This window comes from Danio rerio, chromosome 5 (genome assembly GCF_052040795.2).
Source record: "Danio rerio strain M-AB ecotype USA chromosome 5, GRCz13ab, whole genome shotgun sequence".
Taxonomy (NCBI): domain Eukaryota; kingdom Metazoa; phylum Chordata; class Actinopteri; order Cypriniformes; family Danionidae; genus Danio; species Danio rerio.
The window spans coordinates 70,416,067-70,432,742 of NC_141025.1; the positions used below are offsets into that span (position 1 = coordinate 70,416,067).

Consider the following 16,676-nt stretch of genomic DNA (forward strand, 5'->3'; position numbering starts at 1 on the left):
GGGCACACACACCAATAGGAACTATAAGCAAGCTTATTGACAACACAAAGTAAGTGCAACAGTCTAACAACCATATCATCTTTATTATTAATAATTTTAATTATTAATTTGTTAATAATTAATTCATTTAATATTAACCTCACTCGATGAGAATAGGGGGCACAATGTTTACAGCACAAGACTATTCTTGGCTTAATTTTGGAGATCGCCACTTGGAGCCTCTATGTTCAGTCGTGGCCTTTACTTTTAATGTATGTGAGTGCAGTGAATGTATCATAGTTTAACATTGTGCTGTAAAATCAATCTGCTGCAACAAACACTATTGCTGTGTCATTAATCTAGCGTAACAACCCCAGGGGTCACAATCCAATGGAAAAAGAATTGAAAGGCTGATGGCTTTTTATTTGCATGTTGTTTGTAGCAGACCCCATCCGAATGATGGCCGAAACTTTACTGATGTTTCAAGTTGCTTTATTTACACTCCTTACTCTTGAAATCACCGTAAGAGCTTATGCCTTTTCGGGGGGTTGCTGATTAAACTTGTAAACAGTCCTTTTCAGTACGAGCTCTAGTTAAACTGTTATGAAACGTCCGCTTTACCTTCTGCTCTCTCATTTATTTTCTGCTCTGAAAAACGGAATTCCTTTCAAAATAAAAGTCCCCCACAAATAATAGAAATTAAATGATCTTTAAACATGAAGAAATGCAAGATAACACCTTAAGTCTGTTACACTCCCACCAAATTATCAATGTTCCTCAAACATAACTAATTTCCAATTATAACCCTCTTTGGAAGTGTATAAAGTGCAATAAAGTCCCATTGTAAATGCATTCACTCTGCTTCCAACAACAAGACCAACTTTTGAGCTGGTCTATCTACTATTGAGATTTTATGCATTCTTTCTCCTTTCTTGTTTAATCTCTTGTCGCCAAGTGCTACTTTGGCTTTTCTTACAAGTCCATCCGGGCTCAGAACAGTCTCTATAATCCTCCCTAGTCTCCATTCACTCCTAGGCAATGTTTCTTCTATATCCATGACCACATCACCAATTTGAAGGTTCCTTTTTGGAGCATGCCAGCGTTGCCTTGCAATGATATTGTGTAGATACTCCTTTTTCCATCTGCTCCAAAACTGTTCAGTAAGGTACTGCACACGTCTCCATCTCTTTTTTGTATACATATCCTCTCTAATGAACTTTCCTGGTGGAGGCAATGCTGTGGTGGGCTTCATGGTTATCAGATGATTGGGTGTGAGTGGTTCTAAGCTCTTGGGGTCATTCAGATTGTCAATCGTAAGAGGGCGACTATTGACTACTGCCATGGCTTCGTAAAATACAGTGCGCAATGAGGCATCATTAAGCCTGCCTGCTGAAAGGGTGATGGTAGCATTAAGAACGCTCCGGACAGTTTTGATTTGACGCTCCCATACACCCCCTGCATGACTGGAATGAGGAGCATTCAAAACAAAGTCACATTGTTTGTTTGCAAGAAAAGTTGTGAGGCGTTCTGGATCGAGTTCTTGCAATGCTGAATTCAATTCATTCTTTGCGCCTATGAAATTGGTACCTTGGTCACATTTTATTTGCCTTACTGTGCCTCGAATTGCAATAAAGCATCTCAGACTGTTAATAAATGCATCCGTCGACATGTCTTCTAACATTTCAATATGAATAGCTCTTGAACACAAGCATGTTAGAAGCAGACCGTACCTCTTGTGATGTTTTCTCCCTTCTTTAGTCATGAATGGACCAAAGCAGTCCATGCCACAATACATAAAAGGCGGCGAAGGCTCTACACGTTCTGAGGGGAGATCACTCATCCTCTGGCCTTCAGCAGATCTTCTCATCCTTCTGCAAGTCACACAGTTGAGAATGTAAGATGTGACCACTCTGTTTATTCCAGGTATCCAATAGCCGCATGATCTGATATTATTGATTGTGAAACCCTTGCCTTGATGCTTTACACATTCATGGCAGTGTGCAATAATCAACTTTGTAACATGGTGTTCCTTTGGCAGGATCCATGGATGCTTGAATGCGTGAGTATATGATGAGTGATCTAATCTGCCTCCCACCTTGATTATACCATCTTTGTCTATAAAGGCATCCAGATGATGAAGTTTACTGTGACTTGGAAGTCTTTTTCCTTGACTCAACACTTCAGTCTCTTTCTGATACACTTGCCTTTGTACTCCTTTTAGAATCAAGCATTTTGCATCTTCTTGTTCACTTACGGATGCTGGTGAATTGGTTTTATCTTTCTTAATCCATCTCAGAAGGCGTGCAACAGCTTTGATAGTCTTAGACCAAGATGAGAACTTGGACAATCGGTCTACAAGATCTTTATTTTCCATGGTCTTTGTGTGTAATGTCTGAATTTTCTTTACCTCTGGATCTCCGACTGGGAGGTCTGGCACAACATTTGTGGTTGTTATTTCCTTTTCCCACAAAAATGAGGGCCCAGAGAACCAATTAGATGAAAGCAGCTCATTGATTGTTCTCCCTCTTGAAGCGTTGTCTGCTGGGTTTTCATCTGTTGGGACATACAGCCATTGATTGGGTGTTGTACTTTGACGTATTTTTTGGACTCTATTGGCTACAAATGTGTGGAAACGACGAGCATCGTTATTAATGTAACCCAAAACTACCTTTGAGTCAGTCCAAAAGTATTCGTCGACATCAATGAGGTTAAGCTCTTCTCTGAGTATATTGCTCATACTGACTGATACTACAGCTGCAGTTAGCTCTAACCTGGGTATTGTGATAATCTTTAAAGGAGAAACCCGGGCTTTGCCAATAAGAAAAGAGCAATGAATTTCATCATCCTCATTTATCATCCTCAGATAAGAACATTGACCGTAACCACAGGTACTCGCATCTGAGAAATGATGCATTTCTGTTTTCACTACTTTTCCGAAATCAGCAGGTACATAACATCGTGGTATGTTCACATTTTCTAGATTGACAAGGTCATTTTGCCATCTCTCCCACCGTGGCTTGAGTGCAGGGTAAAGTGTATCATCCCAGCCAGTTCCTTGGCGACACATTTCCTGTAGGATTCTCTTGCCATTGAGAACAAATGGAGCTACAAATCCTAAAGGATCAAATATGGAGGCAACAGTGGATAATATGCCACGACGTGTTGTAGGCTGACCCTTTAATGGAACATGGAATTTGAAACTATCACTCTGTATGTTCCAGTGAATTCCCAGAGCTCTTTCGAGTGGCATTTCATTGAAGGTGAGATCTTTCGTTTCAAAGTTTACAGCACGTTCTGATTCTGGTAAGCTTTGCAAAACTGTGTTGTCATTTGATACGAACTTGTGAAGTCGAAGACCACCCTTTGCACACAGTTCCCGTGCTTCCTTTGTCAACTGTATAGCCTTTTCTACTGTTTCTGCACTTGTAACTCCATCATCAACATAAAAATCCCTTGTGATGAACTGAGCGCCTAATGCGTGTGATTGGCTGTACTCATTGGCTAAATATCTTAGCCCATAGTTTGCACAACCGGGCGAAGAGACTGCACCAAATAGATGCACTTTCATTCTGTAATCTTGAAGAACTGAATTTGTGTCTCCATCTTTCCACCATAAGAAGCGCAGATAATCACGATCCTTTTCCTGAACGTGAAATTGGTGAAACATTTTTTCAATGTCACATATCACTGCAATAGGATGCCTTCTGAACCTTACAAGGACTCCCGTGAGGTTGTTTATCATGTCTGGTCCTGATAGTAAATGTTCATTGAGACTTGTACCTTTGAATTTTGCAGAGCAATCGAATACAACCCGTAGCTTATCTGGCTTTTTTGGGTGGTAGATCCCATGGTGAGGTATGTACCATTTTTCACCACTGGTTCCCTCATCATTTACCACTTCTGCATCACCTCTGTCAATAATGTCATTCATGTAAGTGAAGTAGTCTGTTTTGTATTTCTCATTTTTGGAAAACTTCTTGTTCAGATGTTGGAGTCTGATCGATGCAAGTTCTCTGTTGTCCGGCAAGGATGGTCGTTGCTTAAATGGAAGAGGCATTTCATAATGTCCTAGATAATTTTTCTTTATTCCTACTTTAAGTTTGTCTAGGAACATGATGTCCTCTTGAGAGACTGTCTTGTCATCTACTGTGATGTCCTTAAAGTCTGATTCAAGTATACGGACTGCATCCCCAGGTGTCATAGCTGGTATCTCCTTTGTAGCTATCCTTTGACAAAGACTGAACCCTGTTGATTCATTGATACTTGGTATGGAGCAGCCCACAATACTCCACCCTAAATCTGTTAAAATGGCATATGGTTCCTCATTTTTACCTAGTATGACTTGTCTTGGAGCTAGCACTCTAGGGCAGTTATAGCCAAGTAGTAAGCCTACTTCACAATTGAGTAGAGGTGCCATTTCGTCAGCAATTCCTTTCAAGTGACTCCAGTTCATTGCCGTTTTCTGTGTTGGTATGTGATCATAATTAGCTGGAATACACTCCTTTGTGTATACAGGAGGAAGACTGATATGTACTGAGGAACTGTACCCTCTCACTTGAAGATCCGTTACTCGATTGCTTCTAATAATCTCATTGTCTCCCATCATGGTGGTTAGTTTGAGTTTCACTGGGTGACTCTCTACTTGCAGTGTATTACTAATGTCTTCATCAATAAATGTAGTGTCACTCTGTGTATCTAGCAATGCATACACAAGCTGTTCGTTGGATGGATTTTTAACTGAAGACACCCATACTGGTACGATCATCGATGTAATGACTGACTGACTTTCTCTTGTGATATTAAGTGACATGGCATTAGTAGTTTCACTTTCAGTTGCATGCACATTGCTTACCATGGGCAATGGTCGTTCTCTGATTCCGTCCTTGTCATAATTGTAATCATGAAGACATGTGGGATGTCGTAACTTGCATACATCACATGTGTGTCGACGACGACACTCCTTAGCATGGTGGGACGATTTTAAACACCCGTAGCAGAGTTTGTTATCTTTCACATAGGCTCTTCTGTCTTTCAGAGACTTCTCCATGAATTTCAGACACTTATGAAGTTGATGACTGTCATCCTGACACAACATACACTGTGTTTTAGTCACTGTAAACTTTCCTTTGACTGTTGATTGTGTGTCATTGTTTACACTTGTTTGTGTCTTAAAAACAATTGCTTTACTTCTTTTAGTTTCCTTTGACATTCTTCTCTCATAAGGTGACTCACATGAATGAAGAGCATGTAAAGAAGTGATGGGATTACACATAATTTCTGCTTCTGTTGTCATGAAATTGACAAAGTCATGGAAACTTGGAAACTCTTTGTCATCCATAAGGGTTTTTGTGACCTGACGGTTCCATCTGGAAGCTACCCAGTCAGGTAGTTTTTGCACCAGCTTCTGGTTTTCTTCACAGTCATTTAATATTTCCAGACCTTTTACATGTGGTATGGCTTGCAAACATGCATTTAAAAAGTCTGAAAATGTTCTCAAACCTTCTGCGTCTTTGGACTGTATTTTAGGCCACTTAGACAGCTTTTCTCTAAACGCTCTTTGTATAACAAAGGGCTGGCCGTACCTTTTATTAAGCTTGTCCCAAGCGTCTTTGTACGCTTCTTCATCATTTCGATAAAAGGTGCCCTCAAGATACCTATGCGCTGAGCCACTCACATACTTTTTCAAATAATAAAGCTTGTCAGCTGCTGAAATGCCCTTTTTACCTATTAATGACATAAATGATGACTTCCATTCCACAAACTGTATTGGGTCTCCGTTGAACACTGTAGGCTCAGGTAGGGGTAACCTGTTTATGGCTATGCTGTCCTGAACTGCTTGAGCAAGGTGAGACACTTCACTGAGCGATGCTGACTGAAGAACATAAGATTCCTGAAGCTGCCTTTCATTTCTCGGCCCCTGCTTTTCACTTTTTATTGACTGATTTCTTGTTTCCTCCTTTATTTCTTCATCATACGATTTTACTCTGGCACGAGCAACCTCTATATCCTTTTCTACTTGCAAACATTCCAGTTCAAACCTTTGAGTTTCTAACTCTTTTTTAAATTGCTCTTCTATATTTCTTAATTTTTCCTTTTGTTGCCTTTCTGCTTGCATCATCTTGTATTCAGCCTCCTTTGCAGCCAGCTCTGCTGCAGCGTCTGCTCGTTTTCTTGCTGTACGAGAGGATCCAGAATGGCTGTTGACACTCATTAGTGAAGCACTGGAACCAAATATAGAGCGAGCGTAACTGTGTGCTAAAAGTTCACTTAGACGCCCCCTTTCTCTTTCTGCATCATACTCATCATCTACATTTGATATTTTTTCCAACACTATTTTGACAATGTCATTGGTCACAGCATCACATGCATCGATTTTACGTCTTAAGTCAGCAGCAGGAGTAATAAATTCCCTTATATCGATGAAGATTTTCATGATACCATTTCTTTTATCCTCAAGTGAATCAGCGATATCTGCAAGCTGCTTGTCAGATATGTCAGTTTTTAAATCCTGCCTTGCTTTACGAGCATCTAACTTCCATTGTTCATACAATGTAGTTAATTTTTTTTCTTTCTTTCTACATTCCTCTTTTTGATAAGCAAGCATTTTCTCTGTTGGTATACGAGAACGTTCTGAACGTCGAGGGAGTTCTGTGCTCTCTTGTACATGACACTGTTCTTCTGATGTATTTTTGTCTTTTTGTTCAATTGCTCCTTTTATATCTGTTTCCATATTACCTTCATTTTCCATTTGGAGCGGCCTCTCAGATTCTTGGTCATCTTCATCCATTTCCATATTGAACTCGTACCCTTTTACGTCTCAGCTCCGTAGACCATCACGCTCTATGCTGATTATAACTCACTGCAATGCCCTTTCCGTCGTCGCGTTATATCCGTCCGCCTGCGCCTGCCGCGAGGATCTTAATCAGCGAAGGTGAAGCTCTTACTGTAGCAGACCCCATCCGAATGATGGCCGAAACTTTACTGATGTTTCAAGTTGCTTTATTTACACTCCTTACTCTTGAAATCACCGTAAGAGCTTATGCCTTTTCGGGGGGTTGCTGATTAAACTTGTAAACAGTCCTTTTCAGTACGAGCTCTAGTTAAACTGTTATGAAACGTCCGCTTTACCTTCTGCTCTCTCATTTATTTTCTGCTCTGAAAAACGGAATTCCTTTCAAAATAAAAGTCCCCCACAAATAATAGAAATTAAATGATCTTTAAACATGAAGAAATGCAAGATAACACCTTAAGTCTGTTACATTGTTTTTTATGGAACTATTAAATGCTATTTTTATCTTCTGTAGGTTATGGATAAAATATTGTAATTCTAATATTTTAATAACATATATTTTTTCGAAATCACCAAGTGACACCCCCCCCCTTATTCCCTAAATGTCTTGCACTTTGGGAACCACTGGTTTTACAGGAAGATGATTTAATGAAGATCGTTTAGCAGTTTAAAACCCACTTTAAAATGTTTGTGATTTCAGCCGTCATAATTGAATGATTAATGAAAGTCTAAATAAATATGCAAACAAACTAATATGTGAACAAACTAATATTTTAAATAAGAAATATTTTCCAAAACATAGACATAACCACAATTTAAAGTTGTTCCTCTTTAAACATTTTGAGGGAGAAATCTAGTCATTTCAATTGAAATCTAAACGAATAAAAGAAAAATGTTTCAAATACTAGGGTAAAATAATTCTATTTTACTACATTCAGGAATTTTTATTAACAGTTGTGTATTTTTTTTCTATGATCATAAGAAAAATCCAATGATCAGCATTTATCTGACATAAAAAGCTGTTGTGACATTATACACTCAAACGTGTCAAATAATATTTTAATACAGAAATTATCAAAATGAATACTTTTATTTAGCAAGAATATTTATTATTCAACCCAGGCTCATTCTAAAAACGTACCGCTATATACATTTCTGAGAGCGCCAAATACAGTACGTTTTTTTGCAGTTTTTGCGAATCCACCAGAGGTCGCTGTGTATGCTTTTTGAGATCTTGAAGTTCTCTCGCAAGTGCTATTCACGCCTGATGTTCTCACGTAAATCCACCAGAGGCTGCTGTCGACTGACTGACTGACTGACTGATTAACTGACCAATCAACTGACCCACCCTCCTCTTTCCCTAAACCCAACCAGTAGCGTTTTCAAAAGCACTCATTGACCCGCTTACCCCCTTCACTCAACCCAATCGACAGTTTTAAAGAGCAATCCAGAAAAAGAAAAGTCCCCATCTGATTTTTACCACATTTTACCACATTCTCACCCTGTTGTTTACTTTATTTTTTGGCTTTTTTTTTTGGCTTTCTGGAACCGTTCATCACTGGACTTGATTCCTGTCATCGTGGTCAACTCCTCTTTGCATCTCAAGTCCACTGGCGTACATGGCGAGCTACTGGGAAAACTGGTAACAGCTGGAAAGCCGTCCATACGGAGGTAAGTGGTCAGCTGCTAAGCGCGAAAAGTAACGGCATCATATCGCCCCGTATTGTTCATTTTAAAGACGAAATGCATCCATATGTACTTCAGGCTACATAATTTGCGATCTCCAGAAATGTACATAGGGCTACGTTTTCAGAGTGAGCCTGTTGCAGCTAGTATTAATACTTTAATTTGATCAATTTTTTAAATAAAAATAAACAAATAAATAAATGAAATGTCAGATAAACGCTGTCCTACTGGATTTTCAATTCCTCACGAAAGAATACATGAAAAAATATATCACTAAATAATAATAATAATACTTTTTTGGAGCAGAAAATAACCATGATATAATGCAAATATACGTATTGTTGAAGAATCATGTGATGCTAAAAATTAAGCTTTGAAATCACAAGAATAATTATGTTATTAAAAAAAGAAGAATTCTGATCTGATTTTGCTGTACTTTGGATCAAATAACTGAAGTTATGAGAACAGATGAGACTTTTAACTGTCTGGTCGTGTATTATGTATGCAAACATGCTCAGTGTATTCAATATAATGTGAAAGTACTATTAACTTAGGAAATATAAACAGCGCCATGCAAGTGTGAGTAATACTCAGTCAGAGGGTTTAACAGAATAGAGTTAAGCTTTAAACAGAAACTTTATTGTTATGTGTCCTTTGTTATATTTAGCCACAAAGCCGGTAGTTATTAGCTATGTACCGAGGGTGTGGCAAAGGCCCAGACAGAATCTGTATTCTGCAGGTCATTTACTCAGCTGATTTTCAGGGTAGATCTAGAAAATTTTCCATAGTGGATTTAAATATGGTGAAATACATTCAATAAAAAAGCTGAATTGTAGTAACATTTAAAATGCTTGATAAATAAACATGCAAGAGGTAACATGATGTTGATGTGTATAAGTTTATCTGCATGACAAACATTACTTTTTTCGAGAAATCATGTTTTATATTGATCCTTCAGGCCTTTTGAAAACCTTTTTTTTAATTGTAAAAAAACTCACTGTTAATATATTAACTACAACTATTCATATCTGTTTTTTATGCATACAGTAGACATGCTTTCACTATAACAGAGATATGACTGTGTAAATGACTTTTGACATTGTATGCAAACACTGTTTTTCATGAGGATCAAAGGTTTTCCGTGACAGCTGGAGTTATAAGAGGGATTACAGAGAACAGTGAGCATATTGCACAGTGGACGCCGAGAGGCAGAGACACCGTGTACCCTTATTTGCTATGGGAATGCATGAAAAAGACACATATAAAAAGCACATACTGTACAACAGTTTTTTTTAGGCAACTCTGGCAACGGTGTTTGTTGCTGCTTGTCCCGTCCCTTGTCTCCAATGTTTCCTCCAGTTCCCCCCAGACATTATATTATCGCCATGCCAACTACAGTGTGCTACGAGTGTGTGTTACAACATAATGTTCTGTAAGTAAGAACAGCCTGTCTAGATCCCATCTGCGAAATAAAGAAGTGATGTTTTAATCAAGAGCTTTTACAAATCTGCCCTAAACGCTTAGAAGGAAATGCTCCCAATGTGGGGTTTCACTGAAATACAAACAAGAGTTTTCAGACAGCAGCTCTAAAAGGAACCTTTTTCTTTGCGTGAAGAACACTTTATTATTCTATAAAAAAAAAAATGTGTGCAATGAAAAAACCAAAAGAAAATCTGTCACGATTCATACTCACCGGCCACTTTATTAGGTACACCTCATTTTTGACGCAAGCTTGTTAACGCAAATTTCGAATCAGCCAATCACACGGCAGCAACTTAATGCAACACGTCAACAAGTACTAGTAAGGTGCACCTAATAAAGTGGCCTAATAAAGTGAGTGTATATTTGTTAATAAATTTGTCACAACATTCCTTAAATGTACACAAAAATCACTTTTATAAGGGGTTTAAATACGCTTGTGTGAAAAAAGTCTGTGAATATAGCCGACTTGGTGGTGAAAATTTATTAATTACATTTTTTATAATCACACTTGATAAAAACAGTCTGCAAAAACATTTTGATTGACATTCATCAGAGGGGGTAAGCCCCGCCCATTAGTGACATCTCTCCCTCATTAGCATTAGCAAGTTAGTCTTCTTTTTGGATCTGTCACTATGCTGACACAGAGCCATTTGTAGCTCCGCCCTCTTTTAAAAAAAGCACAATCTCATTTAAATTTAAAGTGACAGTCACTAAAATGGCACAATTAGGATCAAAGCTTAAAACGGGCAGTTTTAAAACATTATTTGTTGGGTATTTTGAGTTGAAACATAAAACATCAGAGACTTAGTTTACATCTTGTAAATAAGGGAATAATAGGTTCCCTTTAAATGGGCTTGTAATGAATCATAGCTAATTGAGTGTCTTTTGTTAGCTAACGTTATGTTGAGCTATTAGATATGCCCATGTCATATACAAACAAAATCTCTCACACAAAACTCTGTGCTCTCTCTTTCTGTCTGATTCTAAGATCTAATGTGGCTTAACTGACAAAAATAACTATAGTTTTATCCTTACTTAGAATTAAATTACAAGAAATAAATAATAAATTGTTACAATGTACTGGCTTTGACTTCACTGATTGGTCAAACAACAAGCCACAAATTTGACACCTATTTTTGCTGCCTAGTACCTACCTGATATAGCAGATTTAAACATGGATAAATGTCTGTCAATGGGGCCTGTGCTCCAGTTCTCTTCCGATGTTTTGACAGATTTTCCTGAACCTGCTCTGCCAGTTCTCTCTGACTGATTGCTCCGCTGAAGGTCAACCTGATAACCTCAGCCTGGATTTTGGTTTTCCATTTCCGTAAGAAGTGTCAGGGCTTGGTGACTTTTGTGTAAATTTTATGTTTAATCAAATCACTTGCAATTCTATATGAGTACTAAGTTACTTTTACAGGTAGTTTGTCAAGCCCACTCACCTGCATGAAGCACACTAAGGGGCCATTTATACAGTATGTTGTATTCCAGGCACACATAGTTGAAAACATCTCAACTTTGAAGAATGCTGAATCAGCTTTATACTTTGTGTGGAATATACATATTTCAAAAAATAATTACTTTAGACAAACACAGAACACCCAACCACAGGGGCTGGGCGATAAAATCAGTATCGACATTTATTGACCGATCACCATCGTCAATATCGATAAAAAAAAGATTTGGTATGAAGTTTCGGTATGAATTGCTATAGTTTTATTGAAATGTGGCCACTGAGCACGCACCAAGGAAGCAGTGTCAATAAGCTTAGGGTGTAAGTTTTCATTTATTTCATTCAAGTAATTTCCAATGGAGGCACGCAACTTGCACGACGTCCACATGGTGTGCATGCAGTGCACACTTGATGTGCGCACACTTTCCAGATGCACCTAGCTGAAATCATCTGAAGTTTTCTGAATGTCGCGAGCGCATCGCATCGCGATTCATTTAAGTAGAACTCAATCTGCTTTCACATTTTGTATGGAACATACACATTTCAGTAATAACGGCAGACTAATCACCTGAGACAAATACAGAGCACCCAAACACTGCAGTGCTTTTTACTTTTCTCCATAACCTTGTATTGGAACTGCAGCAATGGTTTGTCCGTTTGTCAACCTCTGAGAAAACGCTTGATGGTCGGGTAATTACGAAAGATGCCAGCGAAGCGTGAGCGCAAAGTCCATTGTTATTGTCAAGGAAACCAAGCGAACGCCTGTCACTTTGGATCAGAATAACAACACACTCGAAAATAAGTGCCGTGGCAAGCAGCAGTGAAGAGATTGTAAATTTAAAAGGACATAAAGATGTTGCCAGAGTGGCTTTTTGGTTTCTTTTCTTGTGCATCCCAGCCATTAGCACCCCATCTAAAAGAGTTTTTAGCATCGGGGGTAATGTAGTCATCCAACTTCACAATTTGTAATGTTCAGTATTCATATAATGATGGCTGGTTCCTTTAATAAAAACTTTGATTATCATAATTTGTTCTGTTTACAGAGTTTGAGGTTTACTGTATCATTATTGTTGACACCTTACAGATGTTGGTCCACTTTAAAGCTTGTTCAGTTTTTCTGCTACCACTGCACACTTTGGAACATTTTATTTACCAAATTTGAGAGTCTCTTTAACACTTTCATTTATTTTATTATAAAGAGATCAGATATTTTGTTTAAATATATATATATATATATATATATATATATATATATATATATATATATATATATATTTTTTTTTTTTTTGACGGCGCAATAGCCTAGAGGTAGCACCTCAGGATGTCCTGAGTTTAAATCTCGGCTCGAGGACATTCAACCCCCCCCCCCCCCCCAAACCCCCTACCTCTCTTATTTAATAAAGGCAAAAAGGCCAAAAATAAATCTAAAAAAAAACTAAAAATTCTAAATGTTGCTTAACAGAGCAAGGAAATTTTCAGATCTTCAAATTTTCAAATTATCAGATTTATGTCTGATTATGTTTTTTCGTCTGGAGACAAATTTGTTTTATTTTGGCTAGAATAAAAGCAGTTCTTCATTTTTAAAAAAAACATTTAAATATCAAAATTATTAGCCCCTTTAAGCTATTTTTTTCGATGAAAAACAAACCATCGTTATACAATAACTTGCCTAATTACACTCACCTGCCTAGTTAATCTAGTTAACCAAGTTAAGCCTTTTAATGTAAATTTTTTTTGCAATATTGCCCAGCCCTAAACTGCAGTGCTTTTTAGTTTTCTACAGTAAATAAAACTTGTATCAGAGCTGCAGCAATGTTTTGTCAGCTTGTCATCCTCTGAGAAAACGGTTGATAATCGCCTAGAAACAACAGACGACAAAGAAGCACGACCGCAAAGTGCGTTAATAATAATGAAGAAACAATGTGCTTTTCACGTGATTTTAGACACAATATGTAAACAGCTCCTAAGAATTGCACAATATTTCCAGAAACATGAAGTGTTATAAGAAAGTGTCTGGTGCATGCGGAGAGAAGAGAGTGTGTCCTACAGGTCCATTGAGTTCACAACCATTAGTACATACCTGCCATCTGTTTGAACTGAAACAAGGGCAAATTATTCACATATTCACAGTTTGGGGATAAAGAATCTGTATAACAGGTCAAATGCTGATGCTATCAGAGCGAGGAGAGATTCAGATTGCAAATTGCTTAGTTGGCAGGTCAGTTGCATAACCAAGTGTGATGTTCCTAGAAAAATCCGATTTGTGTATATTCATTACAAATCAAGGAGGCAATCAAAATGAACTTTACTAAAAATCAATCATGCACTAAGGCAATCATTAAAGAGATATATGTATTTTGAATACACATCAGCTGTTTTTCAGAGAAAAGAATTACACTGGATACTCCCTCAATCCTTAAGCCACTTGTGTGCTGACTTGACGGAAGTGTGGACTCAAGAGGGCTAATTATTCCTGTGCCATTAGGTGTTTGTTAACTCTAGGGAGGCAGTGCCCTGTGCGGTGGTAAAATAAAGCACTAAGTGTGGCCTGGAGCTGGATCCTTGCATACCTGTCTTTTATGATTTCATCAGCTTAGAAAGCCATGTGTCAAGGTTTTTTCAATTTATATGATATGATATGAGAGAAGTCAAGAGATAGCAGGAGAGGTAAGCGCTGAAAGTATGTTTAGGCGATAAGTTCTATTACATAATACATTACAAGATTCATAAAAAATGTATTAAACATTTATACAAAGACTGCAAGAGGAAAGCGTGCAGAGCATTTTACAGTGACTCTTAAAAGCACTTTTATAGTGATTAACAAACGATCCAAATATATTTATCCATTTACTTTGATGGCAAATTAACATTAAAGTACAGTATAGCTCTTTTAATATTATCCTGAAAATTTTACACTGTAAATAATAATATTAATAATAATATTAATAATAATAATACACAGTTTCCTATCTTTTGTGATTCATGGGTGTCATTTATTAATTTACACTTTTTAATAGCATTATCATGTCAATGTAACTGGTAATGGAAGTTCAGGCATTCCATGTTATATATATTTATGTTTATTTATTATTATTGTTTATTCATTTATTTATTCATTCATTCACTTATTAAATTATGGTGATGATTATTATTATTATTATTATTATTATTATACATTGACAATCCATTGGGACTAAATTAAAAAACTTATTTTTTAGTTATATTTCTTAAAACATATCTCTTATTTATTTATTTATTTATTTATTTATTTATTTATTTGTGTTTATTATTATTATTTATATGTTCATTTTTATATTTGTTTATTTATTTATTCATGTATGCATTTATTTATTATTATTAATGTTTATTTATATATTTGTTTATTAATTAATGTGTTTGTTTAATTATTTATTAATGTTTATTTATAATAATTAATATTAATGTGCTAATTTATCCATTTATTATTATTATTATTATTATTGGCGGCGCGGTGGCACAGTGGTTCGCCTCTCAGCAAGAAGGTCGATGAAGGTGAATAGGTGGTGAATTGGGTAAACTAAATTTTCTGTAGTGTGTGTGTGTTAATGAGTGTATATGGATGTTTCCCAGTGATGGCCTGCAGCTGGAAGGGCATCTGCTGCATAAGGGCATTCCTCTGTGGCGACCCCAGATTAATAAAGGGACTAACTGAGAAGAAAAAGAATGAATGAATAAATGTATCAATACTATTATTATTGTTATTATTATTATTATTATTATTATTATTATTATTATACATTGACAACCCATTGGGATAAAAAAATATGTTTTCTAGTTATATTTCTTAAAACAAGCTACATTTTTATTTATTTATTTATTTATATATGTTTATTTATTTATTTAAGTTTATTTACTTATTATTATTATTATTATTATTATTATTATTATTATTTTACATGCTCAACCCATTGGCATTAAAGCATTAAAATTTATTTATTCATTTTTTAAATTATTTATTTGTTTATTTATTTATGTTGATTTTTTATTCACTTATTTATTCATTTAATATTATTATTGTTGTTTTTCTTTTAATTATTATACATGCTCAACCCTTTGGCAGTAAAACATTTAAATGTTTAGTTATATTCCCCAAAACATGCTTACTTGTGTAAAGCTCTTTGTCCTGGGTGGTTGCTAGAAAGTTGTTAAATAATTGGCAGGGCTTTGCAAGGTAGTCTTTAGGGTATTCTAAGTGGTTGCCAGAACTGGCTGGAATATACTACATGATGTCCCAAAACACAGGATTATACCTTGATTATATTTCAATGGAACTTTTAATGAAGTAGTGCCACTGCCAACTGTACTGGGTCTGACACACAGCATTTAACAGCGTAAATGAATTCGTCATGCTTTGGCTCCAAATGATGATTCAATACTAACGGATTTACAAAACACTTACTCGTGGGCCAAAAAAATGTTTCTTCCTATGGAAAAACATTAGTCAATCATAACAGCAACTGTTTGTTGATATGTCTGAAAGGAGACATAGCATGTCAGTTTGAGGATGTCAAAACATGATTTGTTTTGTGTAAAAATATTATTATTCCATTGTTGTAAGTATATATCAAAGGACATATTAAAATAATTACAAATATATGAACGATTAATATTATTTAAAAGCACAAATTATAAAAAAAATATTAAAGGAAGGGCTTTGAAATTAGCATTTTTTAACTGTATTTTGTGCATTTTGTTGTGGACTGCCAGCATTACCTAACAACATGGAAAGATTCTAGCAACAAGAAATTTGTCTGTCTGCACCAATCGCAACTCAGCATTTTAATACCAGCCACTGCACCCCAATGAAATTGTACAAAGGCTTTTTATCTATATAATACAAATTGAACCTCTTTAACGTTATTAATAGGCAACTGAGTGACTGATGCTGTTGGTTTAATCACAGTTCTGACTCTCATTTTCAAACGGTCTGCAATTTATTTATTTTTAAGATCTGAGGTGAACTATCTGCTGCTGCCTTCAGTATTATGGCAATAAATGTGACTTGGAGCACACTAGCTGACTCAACACTGTTTTTTTTATTTTTATTTTTATTTGTTTATTTGGCAGGGACAGTGTACATTAATTAGCATTTCTGCCAATGCACAAGAATTAGCCCGAAGGCTATTTTTCATCTGTTGTCCCTTAACAACCTAGAAAAAACAATACAAAAATTATACAATCTATCAAACATTTTTAAAAAGTACTAAAATAGACGTGGTCATATAGATGTTAAAAGAGAATATTTAC

General features: G+C 36.2%; 2 protein-coding genes across 2 annotated transcripts in view; both read right to left on the reverse strand.

The window, feature by feature from the left end:
* Nucleotides 1-16,676, reverse strand: part of usp2b (ubiquitin specific peptidase 2b) — a 94,089-nt gene that overhangs the window by 50,178 nt on the left and 27,235 nt on the right. The gene's annotated exons all lie outside the window — the stretch shown is intronic.
* On the reverse strand, nt 920-7,136 carry LOC147844478 (uncharacterized). Its single transcript, XM_087254318.2, has 2 exons — nt 2,387-7,136; nt 920-1,850 (listed from the first exon to the last, which is right to left on the reverse strand). Exons 1-2 carry the CDS (start codon nt 6,770-6,772, stop codon nt 1,830-1,832), a joined length of 4,407 nt encoding a protein of 1,468 aa, XP_087110444.1. The 5' UTR covers nt 6,773-7,136; the 3' UTR covers nt 920-1,829.

Bases quoted from the DNA above. Each gene is read 5' to 3' on its own strand.
- LOC147844478 (XM_087254318.2), bottom strand. From the start codon at position 6,772: ATGGAAATGGATGAAGATGACCAAGAATCTGAGAGGCCGCTCCAAATG. The intron at 1,851-2,386 runs GTAAAGAAAATT...TGTGACTTGCAG, and splicing joins TCCCAGTCGGAGATCCAGAG to AAGGATGAGAAGATCTGCTG.